This window comes from Harpia harpyja, chromosome 2 (assembly GCF_026419915.1).
Source record: "Harpia harpyja isolate bHarHar1 chromosome 2, bHarHar1 primary haplotype, whole genome shotgun sequence".
Taxonomy (NCBI): Eukaryota; Metazoa; Chordata; class Aves; order Accipitriformes; family Accipitridae; genus Harpia; species Harpia harpyja.
This window is the reverse complement of record NC_068941.1, coordinates 37,105,480-37,131,052: the sequence shown is the minus strand read 5'-3', so window position 1 is coordinate 37,131,052 and position 25,573 is coordinate 37,105,480. Positions and strand designations below refer to the sequence as shown.

General features: G+C 37.1%; 1 protein-coding gene across 2 annotated transcripts in view; it reads left to right on the top strand.

Moving 5' to 3' along the window:
- GRID2 (glutamate ionotropic receptor delta type subunit 2) overlaps positions 1-25,573 on the top strand; it is a 751,024-nt gene that overhangs the window by 520,185 nt on the left and 205,266 nt on the right. For both annotated transcript variants that reach the window (XR_008233407.1, XM_052776367.1), the window contains exons 7-8: positions 4,357-4,518; positions 12,463-12,582. Coding sequence is in view for 1 of the 2 variants with exons in the window: in XM_052776367.1 (XP_052632327.1) it covers positions 4,357-4,518; positions 12,463-12,582 (282 nt within the window). In the remaining variant the exon portion in view is untranslated. The remainder of the gene's footprint in view (positions 1-4,356; positions 4,519-12,462; positions 12,583-25,573) is intronic.

Here is a 25,573-nt window from a genome sequence, read left to right as displayed (position 1 = left end):
GCAGTTGTCTTGCAATGCTGAAAGGAAGAAGGGAGAGAAAACAATGGGAGAGAAATAGAGAGGTGTTGAAGAGTGTCCTTTCTTAAAATGAAAACATGTAAGGGGAAAAGGAGGAGAAGTGTGGCTGGTCTTGCCCTGTTTCAGGTTAGCTGTAAGAGCCTCTGCCTCACTAAGTGTTCACAAAGCAGCCAGTAAGCAACTATTGATAACATGAAAAACTTTGGCCGTAGCACACTCCACAGCAATCCTGTTAGAGTTCTTAAAATAAACAGGGCTGTGTAAGGTTAATGGATGCATAGGATATTTCTAGAGGCTATTTAGGATCTGTGAAAAGTCTTTAGGTTGCACTATTCTGTTATGGCAGCATGGTCCTAGTGGGAACTTCAGTAGTCTATGAATAATGTGTAAAAACTGAGGGTGTGATTAACGTGCAGCCACTAGAGATTGCAAAGAGCAGTTTTCATGAACAAAGTTACCAACTACAGCAAGGCAGAAAATAAGAATCAGGTATCGATGGGAGGCTTCACGTTTTGATTTATTTTTCTCTTCAACTTCACTTTCATTTCATTTTTCACTTCAACAGTGAACTGGCTCAAGGAAAGAAAAGTTCTAGAAATCAAAGTTTATTCTCTACAAATTGGCAAATTCCATTTAATGTGTTAGATTGGACCTTATACCTTAACCTGTGCTTCTTGATCAACCTATAGCTTGGAGAGCTGTAATATTCCTATTGAAAACTTTCATAATGTTTTGGTTCAAAGGAATGGTGGAAGCTTGACTGGTTTAACTGTTCTGCACAGTTGAGTTGCTTTTTTCATTCTCTCCCTGAGATCGCTGCACTTCATTAGTAGCTGAGTGAGACAACACTAAAAAATGAAAGGAAGAAGAACTCCGACACACTTTCCCCTGTGTCTTTGTATGATGCACAGACCTTTGAGTAGCTGTGGGGTTTGTCCGCTGCTTCTTTGTTCTCCCCAACAATATTATAAATCAACTTCTATTCCAGTGGGGAGTTGGAACTGTTTATAAATTGAAATTTCTAATGCTTTTTTTATGCCATTGAAGTGTGACTAATCAGAAATATTCTCTGGAAATTATAAGGGTGGATTTCTTGATTTATTTTTTCTGAATTACTCCCCCTAAAGTCTATGTGAATAATTAATTTTTTCAGCATGTTTATTAAAACACTGAAAAATATTTTGGTGAAGATCTCTCATTGTGTCTCTGGGATTGTCTTAGTTGAAACAACAACTTCTATAAATTTGTATCATTTTGGAGGCAGGAAGTTAAAAACTGGATTCACAGAAGTATTTAGTACAATTTAGTGCAATAGTCTAAGTACACATAAAATAAACACTGTTAATCCAGATTAATGACTCATGCTTAATCTGCTTTCTTCTACACTCTGGAACAAAAAATTCATATCTGAATTTTGAATTGCATCAACAAGAGGTTATGCAGTTAGTTACTGCTTGGTAATGCAAGTGTCCAGCCATTAGTCTAAGAGACTTGGAATAAATAAAGGATCAGTAATGGATACCAGGTAATGCGGTAAATGTCCCAGTAAATTTACATGGGAAATGAGTAGAAGTGTAAAGTGACTTTAAATTACAGCCCCACTCTGTGCACTGGGACAGTTACTAATGAAGCATACTTCTGGTGGTTACAGGGAAGGGTGATTTTGAGAAACAGAAATTAATCGTGGTGTCTTTATCATTGCATTATCAGTGATTGATTGCTGTAGATGTTAAGCTGAACTATGAGTGAAGGAATAACAATGCTTAATAATTGCTGAACTCTGTACTCCTGAGCCCTGTTAATACTTGATGAAGGCCCAGCTATATTACTTTTAGATTAGTGAGTGCATCCTTCCTCATGAACTGTGACAATAGTCTTCTATTCCCATGATATTAGGTTATGGAAGCTACCTTGAAAGCAATGTCATGTTGTTGGGAAATGATGACTTGGCATCTGTAGCCCTTCATATACCAATTTAGTCTCATTAGTGACCTTATTGTCTGTGCTCTCTAAAGGGTTTTTTTTGTTTTTTTTTCCCTTTGGCGAAGGCTTATGAAAAATAAACTTGCCTCACAGCATAGTAATAATTCCTTCTCTCCCCCTCTAACAAATGTCCCTGTGGTGCTGACTTCTTTGAGGAAATACAGTTTTAGCTGAAATGCTTTGAATTCTTTGTAGGTTTACAATACACAGACAAATCATCCAAGTTATTTTAAAAATGCTTGATTAATCTGAACCCAGATCTGCAATCCATGCTTTTAATCCTGTCATACACAGTGATGCCTGGCCTGTGCATCTGCAGAAAGTAAATTAGTTCCTGGGTGAATACTGAAATGGAAATATTCATAGCCACTGGAGTCCCAGGAGAAGCTCAAGTAAGAATAAAGAAGTGTCTTCCAGAAAGAGGGAGTGAAGCATCATCATCATTTAACAAAAAAGGGAAATAAGGATCAGAAGTTCTGTGCATTTGTGGTACTAACAATGTAGAGTTGTAAAGGCAATAGACGATCCTGGGAGATTATCAGGAGGGAAAGCAGCAGACCATTAGATCTCCTTCAATAATATGTGGAAGGCAAAATGCCCCATGAAATTCTGTCAAGGTAAGGAGAAAGATGACCTCTTTCCTGGATGCTAGGCAGGGAAGGAGTCTGTCACAAAACCTTCCTGTGAGAACTGTACAGAGCAGATTGTGGGTGACAGAGGCAAAGCCAGCGTAAAGATGGAATTTACATAAGAAAATAAAAACGTAACAAATAGATTATATGGAAGGGAGTAATTAGGCAGGAAGAGAGGCTAATTTTTTTTTCTTTTTTCTTTTTTTTCCTTTTTTCTTTTTTTTTCCTTTTTTTTTAAGGCAATGTGTGGATTTGCCAATCAGTGTCTCAGATCTTCAGCATTATTGTGCTTCCTTGGTGTACACCCCCCCCAATAGCTGCAGGACTTTCCCTGTCTTTGGATATTTTTAAGAGGCAGAATAGGGGCATTCTCCACAAAGTTGACATACTTTCCTATTGTAAGCTTCCTTCTTCTTTTAAGGTTTTGAGCAGACCATCTGTATGGAGGAACCCTTACACAGAGCAGTCAACATATTCCACAAATCTGGGAAATGTCTTCTGGCTTGTCTGTGACTGATGGAGAGAAAAAACCCCAGCAACCTTGCCTCAGTTAGCAAATTGCTGCTAGCTAATTTGTTTTCAGGCACTAGGAATGCTGAAGAGCCCCCTTCATAGCACAGCTGAGGAAACTGAGTTTCCCCCAGTAACTTCAGGCCCCATGGCTTCAAATGACCAATAGGTTATCTAAAAATAATATTCCCAAAGGTCCTTCTCAGTTTTTGAACATCATGTCTTTTCCTGAGAACCTCTGTTCAGGAGACCTGAGGTTTCACTTTATGATACTGTTAGTAACTTAAATGTCCCTGCCATTTGAGGACAGAAATGACTGAAATAAAGCTATATTGTAAACTACCTGTTTCAGAAGTGTTCATGAATTCTGAGCTTCTGTTCTTTTACATTGAATTGTATCTTTCACATCTGACTTTGTACTGTGTGCATTTAAAAGTACATATATAGAAATAGTATATGGGTAAGTGGAACTGGCACACAAGTAATTTCTTTTCTTGAGTTCAACTGTTCTCTCTTTCATGCCAGACTGGAACTTCCTCATACCGTATGTGGGTAACTATGCTCACAGTGAAACATGTACACATTTACTCAGTAAGAGTGTTGTCCTGGAAGGAATTAACAGCCATTGCCAAATACTCTGATGGGAAACACTATAAGTTGCAGAATCGACATGCAACTGCACACTAAGAAAGATTTCATCGGGTCGTATTCCATTCCAGAAATTGCCTCAGTCAGAATTGACTGCAAAAATCAGGAACAAAAACCATAATGAAATGATTTATTTTAAATTTTCAGAGTTTCTGTTTTTCAAAAGAACAAAACAATCTTGAAGAGAATTTGATGGTGTCCAAGTATCTGGTGACTGAAAAATTGAAAGTTGCAGGCAACTGGTTAAAAATAAAAGAAAGTCTGTTTATGTTCATAAGTAGGGCTTTAAATCCTGCAAGTGGAGCTGTGCCAATGATTGGGCTGCCTGTACTTCACATGTGTGTAGTTTGTTGCTGCAAATCACTTGTACGGTGACAGCCCCTAGCTGCAGTTTTTATGAGAGCCAAAGATATGACTTTTTGACTCTTACAGTTTCTTATTCATACCAAATAAGTCGTTTAATTACCAGAGGATTATGGGTACAGCAAAACAAATGATAAATTCTGGCTGCTGGCAGGAGACCACAAATAATAATGCTAATACTCCCCTTTTAATGTCTTTGCAGATTTCAAACCTGTATATATACGACACTGTCCTCCTCTTGGCAAATGCCTTCCATAAGAAGCTGGAGGACAGGAAGTGGCACAGCATGGCCAGCCTCACCTGCATCAGGAAGAACTCTAAACCCTGGCAAGGAGGACGATCGATGTTGGAAACCATCAAGAAGGTACCTTTTCCCTGTATTTCCTCGTCTTTGATTTCTAAAATACTTGCATTAGGGAGTATTTCCTTCTGAGATGCATACTGTTCTTGCCAGTACCAGCAGTGTCTTTGCAAAGCAGTAGTTTTGATATATTTATAGTTTCTGAAAGAAAATAGTCTTTAATTGGTTTTGGGTTTTTTCTATGTCATAATGAGCATATTTGAAATTAAGTCAATGAGTTTGTTTACCAAAACTACCAAACTAGTAGAATTTTCAAGTATGAATAATATCCTATCTAAAAAGTGTCACAGGTTAGGAGGTAAAGCAGCTAAATTTACTATTTTATTTGTAAAAGGAAAAAATAAGGTTGCAGAATTACACTTGGGTAATGTTCTGTGGAATTTGCTGTTGCACTGCTATTGATATTAATATAGTGAAATAATAGAAATGAGAGTGAGGAAAACCCTAACTCATCTAGTCTATATTCTGCCATTGCAGAACTGTTCCCTATAACAGTCTCTACAGTGGTTTATCCAATATTAAGATTTCACTGCTTCCCTGTGATTATTATTTCATACCTTAATCATGCTCATGCCCAAGATCCTTTTCCTGTTTTTCAAAAATATTTTTTCTTATTTATTCCCTTTCTTCATGATGTTTACAGCCTCCATGTGCTTAGAGACAATTATCACAGCCTTCCGGGTTGGTATTTAGTCAAAATATGCTTAGGTTGGTAGTTTACCCTTCCCTGTAAGTTATTCAGTTCAGCCTCCTTATGTTATTATGTCTTTCATAAAACTGCCTTCTCATTTCTCTGCATGTACTTCCTGATAATGTATACTTACATTTAAAGTGCTGGCAGTGCCTACGTTATAAATACAAAAAACAAACCCCAGGACAGCAAAAAAAAAAAAAAAAAGTGCTTTATTTATGGCTTTCATTAAAAGGACATAAAAAATAATTTAAAATATAATGTTGTTTCAAGAAGTTGTGTTCTGCATTAGGTCTTTAACTACACCAGAAATTACAATGATGCAGGCAAAATGTAAGGCTCCTTTGAACACTGCTTATTTTTTCCTCAGTCCCCGATCAATCTGCATTAGCTCCAAAATAACAGTTCAAGTCTTTCTTTGGTGGCTTTCCCCAGTTTCCATTCTAATAGTTTGAAGTCATGAGACTGCAAGGATAATCCAGGACACATTTCTTATTTCAGGGGCAGGATATGGCTTTAAGGGACTCTATTGCTCTTAACCGATCAGAGCAATTTCAAATTCACATTTGGCAGTCCCATGTATTTTAAGCTATGTTTCAGGCAAGGCTAGTTCTGAAACTTTTCTTCTCAGCTTGCATTTTATAAATACTATTGCACACTTTTTCATTAATAAACTAAAAGCTATTTCTACTTACTCAAATCTGAATAGGATGCCTGAGCTGGAAAACTCAAAATACCCACTTCTACTTTAGAATTAGAATTTAGCATCTGAGCTGGAGTTTCAGGCAAAGTCTGGTAGCCCTACTAGCATCTCTAAATCTAGAAGTACTCCACCATGGAAAGGGCTGCTGACTGTTTTGCATTACTATTATTTGCTTGCTTGTGTTGTCTGTGGATGTGAGAATGATCTTGTTCTCCTATATAAACATCCTTTATGCTGTTTCTTACCAGCATCTCGTCTTCCTTGCATCTCAAAGAGAGTATTCCTTTCTTTGCCACATTGTCCCAGCTATCCAGTTTATCTTCTTCCAATTCTGACCTCCTAAAACGATGTGATTAATAAAACAAACTCCTTCTGTGACCTTTCACAGAAGAGCTGCACTGTGTTGAAGATCAATTTATGCAGCTCTTAACCCTGAAACATGAAAAGAAATGGCCAGGAGAAATATGAAAACATTCAAGAAGGCAGGAGCAAGTAGAAATTCCAGGGTTGTTAGCTTGCTAAAAAAATGAATCAAATGCCGAGGAAATTCCTGATGTCTGCAGCTAACTAGGCTAGCATCCTATTGCTTTGGGGTTTCTCTGCTATTTGAATGAGATGACTTTGATAAGAAGCCATTTTATTGGTGAAAATTGAATAATCCAAATACTCCATATACTGCATTGTGCTGACAGAGATTAATTTCTAGAAGTAACATGCTAAAATTGAAAGTCAAAATTTAATCAAAAATTAAATACAGAAATTTCCTGTGTGTGTGTGTACGTCTGTACCATTTCAATCCCTAGGCAGAGGAAAGCTAAAGATTGCAGCTGAGAGCTGGAATTGCACAAGAAAGAGGAATTCTTCTTTAGTTTTGTGGTCTACTTTCCCTTTTGTTTAACTAAAACACTTATGCAGAAGAACCTGAGGATCACAGCTGTGTGCTTTTGAAATTAAAAAGTTGTCATTGATGAATGTCTGACGAGGTATCAGAAAAACAATAAAATTAAAAAGTAATGAAAGGAAAAATAAAAAACATTTTATCTCTTCCTGAGAATGCTTCCATTTTCCATCTTGGTTTTTTTCTTTAAACATCTTTTCTCTCCTGTCCCCTTGGAAGATCCTCTAAAATCAAGTGAAATAAAAACGTACTAATTTTCCTGAATTTTGAAAGAAAACAGGAAAAAGTTACCATGTGGTATTTAAGTAGTTTCTGAATAAAAGGTTCTGCATTTTCATTTTGAAATCACCACTGTTTCAAAGATGTAGTGTATAATGGAGTATTGTAAGAAGATACTGTTACAGTTCAGGGTGAAGATGTATTCTGAGATTTCTTAAATGCTCCTGGAAAAAGAACTTCCATCTTCTGCACAACTTTAACTCGACCTTCATAATGACCTGTATCACAGAGCTGGAATCACCGTCTTGTCCCAGATTGTCCCTCACCTCAATGTAGTTTCAGTGGGTGTCACTTGTAGCCAAGTATGGTGGGGGGGGGGGTAAGAGTTAAGGAAGAGATGCCTAATTCCAGCCTGCCTGCCTTAGAAAAGGACTAGCAACTGAAGTAGCTCTTCTGGCAGCAGCAAAGCGGAAGTGACGTTGCCATCTACTGCTGTGCGCAACTGAGCTCTAGCTGCTAAAAAAGCAGGAAAAACTAGTTCCAGAGGAAGCTTTTTCTGGAAGAAAATCAAACTTCTAGAATCAGAGATCCAGAAACAGGAATATCTGGCAGTTTTAGCTGCAGAGGGAATCTCTCTCTGATTTCTAGAGGGGAAAATAAGGAAAGAGATGGGAAATCTCTATAAAGCTACACACTGAAGAAGGTAAGAGAAAGGGATGCTGGTGTTCTACCTGCAGCAGCAGTTGTTAAAAATAGGAGAACTCTGGCGGTAAATAAACTGATTTCTTTATAATTAATGAGCTAATAGGGAAGAGCAGGGAATGAGGGGGAATTGGAGTTTCAAACATTTCTTGAAATGGCAAAATAGCTGTCTGAATCATTCACTATTGTCATTTGTTACTTTCACTGTTGAACATTTGATTCCTGCATCGCTATTTCTACAAACAACTCCAGCTGATTGGAAAAAGTCTAAAAAAACATTTTAAGCCCACTACAATTACCAAAATCTAATATTTGTTTCTACCCATTCTGGAACTGAATAAATAGTTAAATTCATCAGGAAATACAATCCTTCTAATGAATTTGGCCAGCTCTAGCTATTAGTTCTAAATTCACTTCTGTAATAGAAACTATCCCCAAACACATGCTCACTTGTTTATTTTTCAGTAAAGCTATCTTACAGTGAGAGAAATAAGTATTACTAGAAAATAATGCTACTGTTGGAAAAATTAATCTTCCCGAATAGCCTGAGAATAAATGTAAGTAGGATTATACAGAGGATCAACTCAGAAAAATGACATCAAGTTACTTCATATATCTTCTCTCATGCTTACCTGATCTCTTCCCAGTCATATTTGTTTAGCTCACTGACAAACAGCAAATTTTTAGTGCTAGCAGCAACATAGAGCCTATTCCTTTGTGGAAAGTGCACTGTGCCTTGTGCTATTTCATGAATCATAGGTGGAATTGTCAACCAGTTCTGGTCTCGGAAATGTCAGTGATGTTCAGTGGTGACATGCGAAAAAGATGCCAAATTGTTTTTCAGGTAATAGATCAGACTCTCTTCGCTAGCAGCTAAAAATCATGTGTTGAGAATGCCACAATGTTTTCAATATCAGATTTTTTCAAGAATAAAATGTGAAACTCGTATTTAATGCTTTTAGCAGTTTTTTTCTGCCTGTAACCACAGTTTTTTCCTTAATTGCAAAATAGCTAGTGTCTGAGCATAACCATATTTTGAAAAAAAGAGGAAGTTTGAACAGGAACTGTGAGAGCAAGTACAATATTTTATAACTGATGATTGGCAAGCTGACATTCCCAAGTGAGGTCCTGACTGCTAGGGTAAATAGTGCTTTCTTCAGAGACTTGCAGTATAGTAGTGCCTAAGCATATATAAACTGTAGTTTATCTTGCCAGTCTAGACGGGACTTGAGTAGGCTTTAACTACATTGCCAAGCTTTATAACAGCTCTGCAAAGCCCAGAGCGGTGATCAGAAATGTAAGTAAAACATTTTTGTCCTAATGACTGGCATTTCACTCTTCAGTTTTAAATGTGTCAGGAAATTGCGTGGTTGCAGCTCAACCTTAGAGGAATTTGAGAGAGTAGATAATAAATGTCTCTTCATTTTTCCCCGAATAGCATTGTTTCTGTAAGTTAAATGGAATGAAAAATTTCTTTGACTCTTACCCATTATCATAATTAACACTAAAATAACTTGGAAAAATCTCATCAGGAAGTTACTGGATCAGTAGCTGTCATACAGATGGCCATTTCCTCTGTGGTCTCCTTCCACTATGCATTAGCAGAGGGATAAAACACATGCCATAAATCAAGTAAGTGCTTTAGAGGGATCCACACGGTGAAAGACTAAGCAGAACAATTGGAGTGGTGTCCTGAAACTCTTCCTAGGCAATACGCTGTCCCATTCCATCAGCCCTAAGCAACAAAGCAGGCTCGTGTAGGCCTTGTAAAAAGGCTGTGTGGGACAATGAGGACTAGTAGAGAGCAATAACAGGATTGCCTGGCCTGCAGGTCCAGCAAGGTAGGTCCCAGGTAGAGAGGAGGCATCAGGACCTCCAAGAAGCCTCCTATCGGATTTAGTATTGTTGTTGGTATTATACGGGTGGTTCTTCACTGTTTTGTCTTTCTGCCTCTGCCCTTTACAAGCCAGGAGCATTCTCATCTAAGCTGAGCTTTTATTACACTATTTGCAGATGTACACAGTCTAGAAAAGAAAGCTCTAATCAAAGACACCCTTACATGAGAAATTTTCAAAGCGTGATAAAATTGCCAAAATAGATGAATGAGAAAAATTGTTGTTATGGTTACTGCTGCATTTCAGACAAATAAAAAGAACTAACAGACTTAGAGTTTGTATTTTGCCCCAACAGTTGCAGCCATTTAAAAATCAAGGTAAATAAACTTGCACAGTGGTTTTGGATAGAGATTCAATTCCAAAATATGGTAGGTAAGTTCTGTTAACCTGTACTATATGTTAGAGGCCGTGTATTTCCAAAGAATCCTGTGTTTTCTTAAAAAGTAGATTTCATTACTTCAAATGTAACTGAGGTGAAATACTTCTTCAAATGATCTTTATTTTTATCATATTTGCTCAAATAAAGGCAAAGGTTATAAAAAATAAAAAAAGTTTACTAGAATTTTAAATTGCTGTCTCAAGTCTCAAAAAATCATTTACATTTTAGACATGATTCTGTCTTCATGTCCCATAAATTATTGGGAACACTTTCAATCTGGAAAATAAAGTCACTTTAATTTTCTATATTGAAAGTTCCCAATTTAAAACTACTTTGTCACAAAATAAGAAAAAAGAAAAACACTTTCTGCTGTACAAAGCTTCTGTATTAACAGATTTTAATTTTTGTTGAATATTTCCTTTCTTTAATCATTTTGTTCTGGAGTTTTTGCTTCCTTTTTCCACACCTTGCTTGTGGCTCACTTGAAATCATGGTGCAGCTCAGATGGTCTATAATGGTTTAATTATTTTTCATATTTTACCTACCTCACACCCACAGGTTTAATTCACATTGTCAGGGAAAAAGTTTTAGGAAGTAATACAGGAAATATGAAGTATAATATAATAAAAGTAGTATATGGTAAGTGGTCAGAGTGGTGCAGGACTAGGAACAGGTGTGCGCTGTCAGGGAGGGCAAATCAGCCAGATGGAGGCTTTCAGGGGTCAGATGGGGATCCCAAGCCTTGCAGATCTGTGCTGCTTTGCAGGCATTTCTACATCACATGTACCATGAAATTCTGGCTTAATTAATCAAAAAGCCAGATGAGACCGTATGAGAAAAAAGTATGTGAAACAGGTTTTATTTCTGGTTCGTGAATAGGATGTAGTCAATTTTAAGTTAGCAGAAAACATTTATATTTTGAAACTCAGTTATTTATCTAAGGATATGTTCAAGTGTTTTTGCAGGTAAACAACGCAAGCTCACTCTGTCTTTACTCTGAACCAGCCAGAGGTGTGCTAACCCCAATCTAAAAGCCATGAAAGGTGTGATTATTACAGGATTGTGCTCAAGCTAATAAGTAACCTCAGTGTCATGCTAACCATCAAAATTGTCTGGCTAGCTCTCACCGAGGGTGAAATGACCTGGAGTCTTCCTGCAAAAGCCTGTGCAGATGTACCCTTAATCAGGATGTTGTTTTTTTCCTTTTATTTTTAATTTTCATTCTAGTATATCTTCCAAAAAGTAAATATTATAAAAAAGATTTTAAAAAATGAAATATATATGTACATACACAAAGTATTATCTTGTTTCTAACTGAAAATGGCACTTCATGGAATATTTATGTATTATTATTCCAGTTTTTTCAGTTCAAATAATAAAGCTCTTAACTGTAAGAGCAATCACAACTGCAAAACTCTTGCTTTATGGTTTGAAGAAAAGCTACACATTTCATATGGTTTTATACCAGAGGCAGATTTTTTTTCTTGTACATACTTAAAATATTATTCAAGTTTTTTTGAGGGAGTAGGGTAAACATCTAATTTTCCCTGAATCTGAAAACTGAAGGAATTTTTTAAGGCTAAAGGTTTTCATTGTAGGCATTTCACGTGGCTCTGTTGATTTTACAGTTCAGGTCATTGCAGTTCTTATACAACGATGAAATGTGTGTCATGTTGAATTAACCCTGGAATATATTTTGAGTATTGCTATGGCATGTATAGCCCTTTCAACTCTGATTCTTTATAGTAAATATTCACTGTTTCATCTTTAGTATTTTAACCCCTTCTGACAAAAATGTAAAAAAATAAAAGCAAGCTTGAAAATACACTGCACTGCTGCTCATGTCATGCATTCTGAGTAGTAGACAAGAATTGTGGAGGAAAACAGAAAAATCAATATGTTCAGCTAGACAAGCCCCTCTTCATTTGTGTGGATCACTTGTGTTGGGCTCAAAAAACATCTAAATTTATCCCAAACTCAACCTGATCTTATGTGGAAATCTCTTTTGGGTGAGAAACATTGGTGGGGGGAAGCAAAAATAAACAAACAAACAAAACTAATTTTTATGCAATTTTTTTTATATATTTGTCTTTAGTTGTGCTTTCAATAAAATTAGTTGCAAAACTTTTTTTTTTTTAATGGGGCTAGAATGTCTATACATCTATGCTGATGGGTCAAAGAACAAAAATTGGAGTGCAAATACACTAAGAGTAAGACTTTTGCTTGTATTGCATCTGCTTAGCATTGCTGAGTTTGATTCTTCTGTGAAGAGCTTAAATTATGCAGGAACAATTTAGGCTTCAGAATTTTAAGGGAAATGTGGTGTTTGGAAAACTGTCCTAGTTCTGGTAGTTGTGTATGTATTCTGCATATTTAGTGCACAAATCCCTTGGAGAAACAAAAGGTTATTAGAATTGTCTACTTCTGAGTTTTCACTCCGTTGTCCTTTTTTTCCAATAGGGTGGAGTAAATGGCTTGACTGGAGAACTGGAATTTGCAGAAAATGGGGGGAATCCCAATGTGCATTTTGAAATTCTGGGGACAAATTATGGAGAAGATCTTGGCAGAGGCATCCGCAAGGTGAGGCTACATATATTCAAACAAGAGACTATCTTCACTGTTTTTTTAAAAACCTTTCTTGTGTTCCATGTTAATAGAAGATGGCAGATAACATGCTGTTGTGTATCATTAAGAGGAGTAAGAAATGGGAGAAAAGTCTTGGAACTTCTAGGTACCCATCTATTTTATTATTGCAAAGAGGCCTTGCAGTAGGTTGTGTTGATCAAGGTGTGGTTTGTAATACAGACTGTCAAGCTGCTGGTCGACTGTCCCGAAAGACCAGTGAAAGCTTTTGTTTTGTAACCCTTGCAACCCGTTTCCAAAATAGCAAATTTTACATTGGGTTATGTTTAGAGCACCCAGAATAGCACTTGATACTTATGGTCAAAGGGGGCTGCCGCAACCGTGAGGTGATTAAAATTCATAGGTACAGAAAGAGAAAATCTGTTGTAACATAGACAAAATTTCTGTAATCTCTTGTCTTCATGAAATAAGTACCTGATGGTTTAGTAGAAATTAACTTTTACAGAATAAGTGTAATGTTATGTATTCAGCTGCCAGACACAGTCCAAATACTTGGACTTAGATTGTTTGAGGAAATGACGTACATCTCCAGCAAAATTACGTTTTCTTGGTATTTTGGTTTTGCTATGCTGTAAAAATAAATTTGTCCTGTGTAAGGAATGGTGGAAGCAGGTCTCTATTTGCAATGCGTATCCTTAACTTTGGACAACTGCCCATCTGGGATGGCAAAAGTAGCAAAAATCTTATAATACCTCTTAGGAAAATAAAAGACTAATAGGCTTTTCCAAAAGCAACTCTCCTTCAAAGACAGACCTCCTGAAAGATAATACCAAGATCTCTTTATTTAGTGTATTGGATCACACTGGGTTTTGTGAGGAACCTGCAGTGATTGTCTGAAAGCAAATGACAGAGAAAGTTATCTTAATGTATGTAAACTGGTTCCCTGTGTCAGTGTCACTATATGATGGAGTACATAATTTGTCTGCATACCTTCTGCAGTAACAGATAAGTGCTCTGAAAGAAGGGAGAGATAAATAAGAAGTTAAAAGTGTCTCTACACTCCTGAAATTTCTCCTCCGTTATTCATTGGAATTGTTATTCCATTCCTGCTGTTTCATCTGTTGTCAATACCTTAATGTACACACGTGCCTATAGTTATGTCACCTTGAGCAGAGATCTTGACAGATGCTTCAGAAACTAAATGGAGCTGGATCTTGTTGATATTTGGAGGTGCGCTTCGCAGTCTTTAGGCAACCAGAATGTTGGATGAGTCCTTTCCCTCACCTATAAATTCAGTCTGTTTCAACATATTTTGACTTGATTTATTTTCCATGCTATGCATCAAGGAGCTATTTATTCTTTAGAGCAACCAGGTAGTCCTTCCTAAGACAAATCTGTATCTCTTCATTTAATCTAATTGGTTAACTTTGGCTGGTTTTCGACTTCAGACCTGTCTGGGTGAATGCCTGAGCGAAGCATTAAATTGTGTTCTTCCATTTCACAAAAAGTTAGAAGAGAAAGAGAGACCCACAGAAAGGTCTTGGAAATATAGAAGCACAAAAAGACTTCCTAGCCTTTCTAACTCTTTTCCGATGGTATAATTTAGATGTATGGTACAAATTTAAACTATGGTACAGTTTACTTTTAAAGAAGAGATTAATGACCATGGGCACATGTAAGTTGTGCAAAACAATGAGGTAGTACAAACAGGCTTTTTGAACCTTCCTTGTTTACCCTTTATCATAGTTCAAGGACAGAGACATTCACTTTGAAAGGAAATAGATCTGAAGTTGGTCAAAGAGAATAGAATTTTGCAGAGAATATAATTAGACCATGAAACTCAGTGTCACAAGGCCATGTTCAAGAGAAAAGCAAAGTTAAAAAGTAAGATACTGAAAGTATGTATTTTTTATGTTTGCTAAGATGAGCATTTAAAATTAAATATAGAGATTATAAGAAAATTTTCCTGTTGAAGGTTGCACTATAAATGTCTATCCTTAGAGTTTTGTGATGCACTACAGCTGGTTAAAAAGAAGAACGTGTCCAGAGCAGAACAGATTTAATTTGTTCCAATTTTTTTTCTAAACAGCATTCAGTGATCCAGAGAAAGCTTTAGAAAGAATCCTGGTGTAGAGAAAAGAATTTTCTTTAGAAAGAAATTTCTCTTTATATTGTGAGAATGTGATAATTTTTCTTGGAAGCATCTTTCAAAAAAGGATTTCAAAGTAATTCCAATTATATGTTGTAATTTTTTTACACTAAATTGAATAGTAAAAGGATTTAAAATAAATATGGCATTTATAATCAATGTCACAAAGTTAAAAAAACAAGCTGGGGATCCTAAAACATTTACATCAGAGGTAGAGAAGAAAATTTTTAGGGGGAAAATGCCATATCTTCATTTTACTCTTTTGACAAAAGTTCACATATTTTATCTTTGATTAGGTTTTACTTTACAGTGTATGAGCCACTAGTGTTGGAAGCAAATCACAATAATTACAGGAGTGAGATATATTTTTGTTAGCTACACTAATTAAAGTGCACTTCAGATTTTCACGTATTTAGTGGTCTGACTACAGAACTACCTAACCATTTTTATTTCTCAACTCTAGTGGAAGCAGCTGCAATTAGCAGACCGACTGAAATTTCTAAACAAATGCATCTTCCTTAATTAACATGTTTCCAAGTACTTTTATAGCAGATAATGAAGGGTGAAATCATGACAAAAGGCCCATTGAAGTCATTGGGACCAGAAGCTCACACCAAGTCAAGTGTGTAAAGATTTCTTTTTTTTTTTTTTTTTTTTTTTCCTGAGGAACAATCAATTGATTTTAGTTAAAGCAAGTAAAATTTTAAAATGCACTCGAATTTTTCAAGAGTCCAAATTCTGCTTGGAGTCAGTTCTGTCTGGGTTCTGGAGTCATTTGGTTACTTCTCAGAAGTTCACTTATATTCACAGGTTAATATTGCTAGGACTCAAAAAAGCAGACAGTTTAGTGAACACCAGGAATTCACGTTTATGTTTGGTTTTATTGCCCAAATTAAGCCATGTATCTAGCAGAAACTGTCTACAACTCCTCTCCTTCAACTTTCATGGGCTACTGTCATACATGGAAAGCAGTGGGAGCATTCATGTGGAAAGTTCATTGTGTTGGGGGTCCTTCATCTAGTGACAAGTTAGCAAATTCAGGAGTGGGGTTTGCCTGAAATACAAGTTTTGTACCGTGATGTCTGTAAATGCTATCCATCACCTTGCAGATCATGGATCGCTTAGGTTATATGTGTTGCCAGAGTTGGGTACTTGGAGCAATACAGTCAGATCGCTGCCACATTGTGATTTTATTGACGCCAGTGGTGTTACCATCCCAAAGGAACTGCAGAAAAACTCTTGCTTTTACACATCATGCTGTGGCTTGCGTTTGTGCAGATATAGTTATATTCAGTGGGAGACATGGGTGTATTTCTGACATTTCTCTGTTGGCATTTGTCTGTTGGTATTTGACATTTGAGTATGTATTCTTTGACATTTAAATTTCAGCACAATACTTTTATCTATACTGTTGAAATAAAAGCTGCTATTCCTGCGAATAACCATCCAACAAACAAACGAACAAAAGGGAGTTGATAGCTCAGAGGAGTACTGTCTTATATCTTAGTGGTATAGAAAACAGCACTGCAGCAATAAAGTGGTGTTCTTGTTGTTTCCAGTGCTCCTTGTAGTTCAGAATGGGCTCATCCTCAAAGGCTCTGTGCTACACCTTTTGAAGTTTAGAGGACTTTCTTCCTGTTCCCACACTGTTTTTTTTACCATGTGTGGACTTTTGGAAATTGTGGTGCATTTTGCTCTGCCTCCATATCCATTAGCAAACACCCACCTCCTGTGTGTTTCTCTTCTCTTCTAAAGATTTCTGTCATTTCCTCCCAGTAGGGGAATGAGATGACACACCAAGCTCTCGCATCCCTTCCTCGCTGCACCAGGATGTCCATGTCAAGGCTTTCTTTGCATTCAGGACACCTAGGGATGTCTTGGAGCAAGGATAGGGCTGTGGGCGTGCAGAAAAACAGATACCCTGGGTGGGGCACCTGGGTAACCCAGGAGGCTTTGAGCCCTCTGCATTTGTCCAGTAGGGTTGTAGGGGTCTGTCCTAAATGATTTTAATTTGATGACCTTAAGGAGGAAATATTATCTATTTTAATCCAAGAGATATCTGTAGCGTGAGGCATTTCATGTGAATGTGGTTGAAGGCCTTTGGCCATAATGCCTGACAGATGTGTTGTTCCTCTCTCCCTCTGCCAGTGCGAATGGCAGGACCTTCCCTGTGGAGTCAATGCATGCAGGTTTTTCTTTCATGGATTATTAAGAGTTACGTGGAATATTCTATAGTTTTGTTATTTATTCAGAGACAGGAAAATGTATTGCATTTTTTGTTTTCATTCTAGTAAAATAATTGCTACTTCCACTTCATCTGAGAACAGTTGTTGATTGCAATAGTAGCATTGCTTTGTTATCCAGTATATAATTTTTTCTTACATTTGCATCATGAAGCAACATATATTCCAAGTGTATATTTTGATCTTGCGGAAGTTGCTGTCTCTTCTTATAAAGTTAAAAATTATTTTTTGCATATTTTATCTCTTATTCCCTTTTGCTTCATTAGGTAAAAAAAGAAGTTATACAGCTCTGCTGACACTTATTAACTAACACTATTTAATAACCAAGAGCGGACAAAGTATTTTTTGCTTGGTTAGCTTCTTGAGGTAAATGATGGGTTCACCTGTTCCCTTTGTGATCGTGATCAAAGGTAGAGCTCTGCAATGTGATTTTTAAAATGTATATATATCAGCACCTGGTACTTCAAGCTGTGATCTGTTTCAGCTGTTTCTAAAGGCTGACATGCTAATTTATGATGTGACTGAAAGATATACTTGCAATTTACAGAGACATTATTGATGGTATATATTCTAGTGCGTTGAAAATAAATGTTGCTGTGTCTGACTGCTTTGCCTCTAGTGTTGATAGAAAAGATGGACCTGGCACAGTACTAACATGATACTCTCTCTAAAGCAACTTTAAATACGTAAGCAGGCTGCTAGAAATGAAATAAACTACTTGGTACTAAAGGTAAAGAGGTAATTAAATACTTTGGTGAACTGGGACCTGCTGTTCCAGTTCAGCACAGTGCTTAAATCTGCTGTAAACCTGCTGGAGAGTACCATTTCTTTCCTTTATTTAGTGCTATGCAATAGATGAAGATACGGTGACTGATTCTTTACTTTCTGCTAACTTCTGCAAATCTTTTGTGAAATTTCAGTGAAATTTAATTTGGCTGGAAAGTGTTGGGAATTTGCATGTTATCAGAATGAAACTAGCATTAGTAGAGAACTGTGATTTACTTGAAAGTGCACTTCTGTTTAGCTTAAAAGTCAAACTAAATGCATATTTGAGTCTAATGGAAAATGGAAAAAAGCTTCTATCCATAATTGTATTCCTGAATTTTAGAAAATTTAAAAGTTTAAAAAATTTCCCTCTCTTTGCTTTTGAATAAAGCATTTTCTTTTAAAATCTGAGACTGCAGAGAGACAGACTGACTCAAAGTAATCAATAGTGTACCATCTGGAGAATTTGTCAGGTTTTGGACACTCTGAATCAGATGGGGGTGGGGGAAAATCTAAATCTTGGTGCTGGACTGTTCAGGTGCCTGCTCTGACCCCAGGCTGTTTGTCTGGATGAGTGAGTATTTCAGTGTTCATGCTAAATGCAGAGTAAAGAAGCCAGAGGCGGATTCAGTGGCTTGGTGGATGCTTCCACAGGAATATGGAACACCAAGGTTTAAGTCCTCCTTCTAGTGATCATTAATAAACGCAGAGCAGAGCTGCTACTACAGGCAGTCTTATGAGCAACCTGTTCCTCGTGAATTATTCACCTGTGGAGCAGGACATCCACCAGGAATACATGAGAGCCAGGATCAGGTTTATGAGCAAAATCACCCAGGACTCAAACTCCAAACTAATGCCCACGAAGCCAAGGCAAACCTAGTGCAACAGAGACATATTTTCTCACCTATTTCTCCTTAGAAGCAGCACAATCAGCCATGTCTGCTGAGCTCCAGTGTGCTCAGGCATTTGAACATAGCAGGACCTGTTGTAAAATAGAAATGTGATTTTAGGCTGTAAGACAAGCTGGTGTCCAGATTTCCCAGTCTAGAATAAGGTTAAGTGCCTGGGTTAAAATTCAACTGTCCTGGTTTCAAATAATTAAGGTAGAGGTTTATCCAGTTTTCAGCATGCAGGGGGGATGGCTTTTAGCAGGGACATTTACAGGGCTAAAGGAGTGGGATTTGAACCCCCCAAAAATCTTTCAAGCCTCTGAGTAACTGCAGCACTCCGGAGTGAAGAGGGGTTTGATCCTGCATTGGGAACAGTGGCGAAAAAGGGGAAAATGTAGGGTGGAGGAGGGGAGAGTTCAATGGGACCCTGGGGAGAAGCATTGATGCCAAACAGAAATTCCCTTTGGGACCTTGGTGCTCTGTAGTATTCCTCTTGGCAATTTTGGCAGGGACGAGTCCGTCTCTCTTTTGCTCGGAATTTCCATTCTTGTCAAAACTGATATGAATGTTCTTACTGAAAACGGCTTTCAGTGGATTGGGAACTGCCTGTTTTGACTGATTGCTTTCATTAGCTAGAGACAAATCTTTTTTATGCGCTTTAAATTATATAGTTTCATGGGTTTTATTCATTTTTGTTCATTGGGATAAGAGGTTACATTTTACCCATCTCCTGTCGAAAATGCAGTTGTCTTGACAGCAAAGAACAGGAGAAATAATTTCCATTTTCAAAGTTGTGTTTTTAATTTCCTTTAATATCTTGTTATGACAATGGAAACTTGAGAAAGATCAGTCAAAAAATAATAATAAAAAAAAGCTAGGAATTGTATCAGTAACTCCTGTTTTCTGTTGATGCTGCTAGGCAAGTGCCTAACCACAGAGGCTCCTGTGTGATTATTCTGTGCTTCAAAATGGGCATAAGAGCAAAGAATGATACAGAACTTAATTCATTTATTTTTTTGCAGCGGAGATTTTTTTTTGTCCTGAAGAATTTTGAATAGCAGAAATAGGGTGGTGGGTTTTTTAATAACTACAGTGGGAAAGATAATTTGGATTTGAATGTTGGTCAGGTTAATGTAGCATGTGAAACTTGATTTGTATCCATTAGACGTTTTTCCTTCATTTTGGGGTTCTTCTCTTCCCCTTGAACTGCTTGCAGTCAGCTGCAGGTCAGCCAGGCCAAGGGATTATTTCACTTTTGTTTTTCCAAATTTGATATTTGCAACTAGTAACCCTTTACAGTTTTCAGTATGATTGGTTGGGCCACTTCTGAAATACCTTTACTATGGTTATATGGCTTTTTCTTCTACTTGAGTAGCTGTGAAAGCCTCCTGGTGAACATGGATCTGCAGAACTGACTGGCAACTTGTGGTGAATTTTTATCTTCAAATACTTCAGCTGAGCAAATTAGCTTTGTAAGTCACTTCAGAGATCTGAAGTGCTTGGGAACTTTGAAGTGCCTCAAAACTGACATTTTGAACAATGTCAGAAGGAACTGTGTATGATTTAAGAATGGACTTAATGCTTTATTGACCTCTCAGGCAGTAATGCTTCTATGCAATTTTGGAAATCCCATTAGGGACTTCTCTTCACCTTTAAGGGAGCACTCAGTGGGTGCTGCTTCAAGAATGTGGTTCATCATCCTTGAAATTAATAGGATAAAACACTTAGCTCAACTTGGAATTACTTGTTTTAAGGTGGGGATTCTCAATGAATTATAGATGCCTTTCAGAATTAAAGTTTTCAAAAGTTTTCAATGCTTGTTTTTTGCTCTTTAGAGTTGGTTTGTTTTCGATCAAAGCTATCATCTGATGAAAATTGCTTAATTTCACTAATACTTGTAACTGGAACAAACACACATTTTCCAGTAGCAGGAGGAAGTAATAAGTGCATTTAACCCTCCATTAATCCAAAAGAAGGGGGTGTTGCAGCTAATTTGTTATATGAAGAGGGACATAATAACTATATCTTCGGCAAGTTAAATATTTCCACCCAAATTTGGATGTAAATGGGGTATCCTAGTAAAAAATTAATAGTAATTGGAAAACCATGTAGACAGGAGAGAGGGATGATAAAAAATTGAGCTGCTTCTTTTAACAGGAGGCATGAAGAGATGGTAGTAGGAAATGAGTCATTTAGCTTTAGCTTTTGAGGGTGGTAAAGGGTATTGTTCAGTTCTCAGAATTAAGAGGTCAATGCACAGCCTTGGAAAGGCTGATATGTCTAAGGGTTATAACAGATCTTAGTCCATAATACGTGGAAGTAGACCTACGCATATTTCACAAGATTTGATAAATTGGGGGGGGGGGTCCAAGAACCATAAGCCAAGACTGACACGATTAGATGGCCTGCTATGTCCTGTCAACCATGTCTCCCCAAGATAATGAATCATAGAACTGTAGAACAGCCCAGGTTGGACTTCAAAGATCATCTGGTCCAACCTTTCAATAAATTGTTTCTAATTTGCACATTTTGCAAGGGACTTCTCCTTGAAGGCTGTGTTATCTTGTAGGCTGATAAATGTCATATAAGCCCCTGAAAGGCCTGGAAGGCTCATATTGATCAAAACTTTGCTGGTACGAGTTTTAAAGTAGGCAGAACTGTCTTCTTTTACAGTAAGATCTCTTTGTTCCAAGCTAGTCTATTAGCAGAAAACTATGAAAATGTGTCTTATTAGACACTGAATATTCACGTATAGCAGAGATGAAAGCAAGTTGGTTTGGGTTTTGTTTATTTTGGGGGTTTTTTGTTTTGTGGTTTTGGGGTTTTTTTGTGGAAAGACTTATTTCATTGAGCATGATGCTGAATGATATTTTGTTGACATTATTAGGCAGTATTTTCCTGCAGTGGGATAAGCAGCCTTGATAAGGCCAATGACCTTTGCATCTGTGGCCATAGGGTATTCAGTGCCACTTTCTACTAAAGCAGAGAGAACCCAAACCCAAACATTTAATCCCTTGAGTCCTCCCTCCACAGGCTGTGGGATCTAGAGGAGCCAGCCAAGTTATAAGCTGATTGGGAAACTGGTACTTGAACTCAGTGAAAGTGCAGGGCCTGTGGATTTCCACAGAGAACACCTTCCATATATCTCTGTGTGTGTGTGTGTATATATATATATATATATATATATGTCGTGTCTACCATCCTCCGCCTCCACAGCTGTGGGAGTAAATTTGCAGTGGGCAGGAATGTGAAAACATCCATGAAGCTGCTAAAGGCTCCCAAATTCATCAGAAGGACGTAGGCATCTATAGGCAAGTGTCAGACAGAGTTACATTAGCAGAGTCAAGGCTCAGCTGTCCCCTGGTGAAGGAGAGTGGTGCCCACCAGGGAGAACAGCTTTAGACAATGGTGAGTATCACGTTTGGGTTGGACCAGAAAATGCGTGTGGGTACAGTGGTTAGCTAAAGGGAGAGAGGAGAAATGATGCGTCAAACTGTGGAAATTGCTTTCCACTGTTGTTAGCACAACACAGCTGAAAGTACAGTAAATCTTTGTTTGTTGTGGTGTTTTTAAGACAGATAAGAAACTAATAGCGATATTTGGGAAGACAGAGAGAAGCATCCCTGTGATTTCAACTTGGATGCTGTATCATTGTTTATAATGTACTGTAGTTTCCAGCTAAATTACTCAGCTCATGTATTTCAAAATATGGCGGAGTTTACTAAGAATAAATCAGCATTTGTAAAGGAAAAGTTTTCAATTATATTTTTTTATCTGCCAAAAGATCTTCAGAAGTAAAAGTGATATGTCATTTTGTCTCAATATTGCATTCATGGCAATACTGAGATATGTTTCCCATAAAGTGATTATAGCTGTATCCTGCAATTAAAAGAAACTTATAAGTGACTTCTAGAGATAAACAGTTACTTCTCTGTAATTGGTAAGGGCCACCTTCTTGCGCTTTTTAAGTTCTTTACAAATAATAAAGATGAGGATGATGAAGCTTTCAATGACTTCATAATATTTATAGCTCTTTCATAATGTTGAAAGATTTTTATGATTCAGCCTTAAAATTACAGTGCTCAGATTTTTGCCTGTTCTAAAGTTATGATATAATGCCTTAATCAAAGGGTAAATTACAATAAAAATTAATAATAAATACTCTTGTCATGGTGTATTCCTGCTTTAAAATGCACAGCAGAAGTAATAGAAAAAGTGACACATATTAAGTCTCAAATACTTTACATTTTCATCTCAGTAAACAGAATGAATTTAATTTGATAGAACCTCTTTCTGAAAAATAAAGCTTTTCAGGAAATTGTAAGCACTAACAAGGCTTTGAAACACTTTAGGCTAGAAGTAAATAGGGGGAAATACTATGTTTAAGGAATTTGGCAAAGTGTGTCTGGCGCCTGTGGGAGATGTCTATTAGAAAATAGCCTCATTGTTACTTCCAATACTACTTCTCTCCATTTCTCAAAACCTGTGAAAATTATTATAGCCGTTTCTTTCTTAAGTATAGCAGTGGATAGAATATTTTCCTTGTGTAAACAGAAAAGGATAGGATGGGATAAATTGCAGAAGGTCTTCTGTTGAAATTTGAGCTCAAATTAACTTTAATTTTGGTTATATATGTAAAGCTTTTATGACTTGGTTTAGAAAAATGTAGCGTAATATACCAAAACCTGCATGTTTGTTTAAAAAAAAAAAAAAAAAAATTGAAGTTGATAACATTTGGATTTAAACTAATAACTTACTAGCTATAACTAATAACTTGAACATATTTGCAGTCAGCAGAAACATATGTTGAGAGTAAAGTGCATGGTACAGGAAATGGTGTCTCCCTTAAACCCCTGGAAATAAAGCCCCCTGTTTTTTCATGGACTTATCTGATATTTCTATCTAGGAGAGAGGGATAAAGAAGCCAAAGCAAAACCAGAGATTAGGAGGCAAGCCACGGCTAGAGCAAGAAAGAGTTCTTTTGCTATGGCTGGGCCATTCTCTGTTTCATGAGTGATCCCAGTGTTATTGCAGATATTGCAATCTCTTCTCTATTACTGCCACACCCTGCTCTCCTGTGCTAATAATCATGCTACCCTTTATGTGTATTATCTTTGGCAGTTTTGTGTGCTTTCAATTCATTTACCTGCTGCTTTGCCTCTGTATTTCTTCCATCTCGTCTTTGCTTCCTCATGGTTTCTCTTGAACCTCAGATCTAGTCTCATCTTTGCTGCATTTTCCTGATACACGCTGAACCAGGCTGCTTCTGCACCTTATCTAGTCATAAAGCTATTAGTCTGAAATGCTGGATTTGGTTTTTTGGGTTTGGTTTTTTTTAATGCACTTTTATAATAATTAATGTACTTATAGCTCATAAAAATCTGATTTGAAGTATGCATTCTACTGCAGTGCCTTAATAATGAGCCATAAGTGTTTTATATGAATATTTTCATGCAACATGCAGTTTGTATACACCTCTACTGATTTTGCATTATAACTTGATTGCTTTTAAAAATAATAGATTATATTTTAAAGCCTTATACTGGTGTTTTGCATCAGTTTGGCTCTAGAATGTTTCAGTACTCTAAACTTATTAGTATTCTGAATTAGTATTCAGGTACTCTTAGCTCTCTAAATTTATTAACTACTGATAAAATGTGTGTTTTCCCCATTGAATGTGCATGTCTGAGATCTCATTAGTCAGTTTATTTTAAGCCGTGTATTATATTACTTGAGACAAATATTTGACATAAACATACACAGTAAGAAAATAAATATTTTAGTTAGGATCTAGTTAAATAGCATATATCCATGATTAAACCACATTTATCACTCACTGGAACAGTGTCAATTAATGCAATTTTCTTAAAATATTTATTAACTTCTTAAAGGTAGTATCAGTCCCACTCATGCCACAGAGGTTAAACAGTTTTATAAACTCTTTTTCCTTGTATCCATTCCTGTATAGATAGAGTTATCTTCATCTTCCTATTTATCTTTGCACTGCAGCAACTACCTTGCCTTGCAATCCCTGGACCAGCCATCCAGGCCTGCTGCTAGGTGTATGTTTCTTGCTGCTTCATTAATTTTTTTTCCTCAAGTTACAAGTTCTGCTTCTGATGTTGGAGACTGCGTGAGCCTGCTTTGTCTTGCAAGTGCGTCACAAGTAATGTTGCCTTAGCAAAGAATAGCGTCTGAGAATTCCCATGCTTTGCTGCAGGGATGTAGGCAATGGCATAAAATGCGGGAAAGGTTCATTTGCACACTGGAAAAACCTGCTCAGAAAAGGTTACAGGAGGGGTAGTCCAAGCTTTGAATTAGACAGGAGGTCCAGTTCACTGTCAGAGCAGTTTTGTTCACACAGTGGATTTTAGCTAGTGGTGGGGGTCGGTGGGTATAATTCCACAAAGTTTATTCCAGAGTGGGGCTACAACCTGGAAAATGAAGTGCATTGTGGATAGATTTTTATGTTATCCTCTGACAGCCTGTTGCAGAGGAAGGAACAGGTAAGGTGGAATTTCTGTTCTACAATGGTAATGATGTAAGCAAATATTTTATACGAAGCCCCATCTACAGTACTTGGATAGTCAATGTGTCTGGTTTCTAGCAGAAAGATTTTAAAGTACAGCCTTTAGGTCAGTGTAGACTAAGGTAAATTGTATTTCCCCAATATTTTTTGACCTATTTGTTCACAAATTACCTTTTCAAATGTGTTTGAAAGACTAGAATAATTCACAGCTAGTTTGGTCTACAGTAAAGTTATAATGAGTCTCTTGATACGCTTGATTCTGGATAGTTAAATTGATTTCTCTGTTTGGCCTCAGGGCTTGTTGTACGCTGAACAGCGTGTGGAAGTTATTGTCCTCTCTTGCTACTGACTTTACTGCTGAAGACCTTGCACCCTGCTTGCTTTTGGCTTTGCCACTTATTGTGTCTGCAGG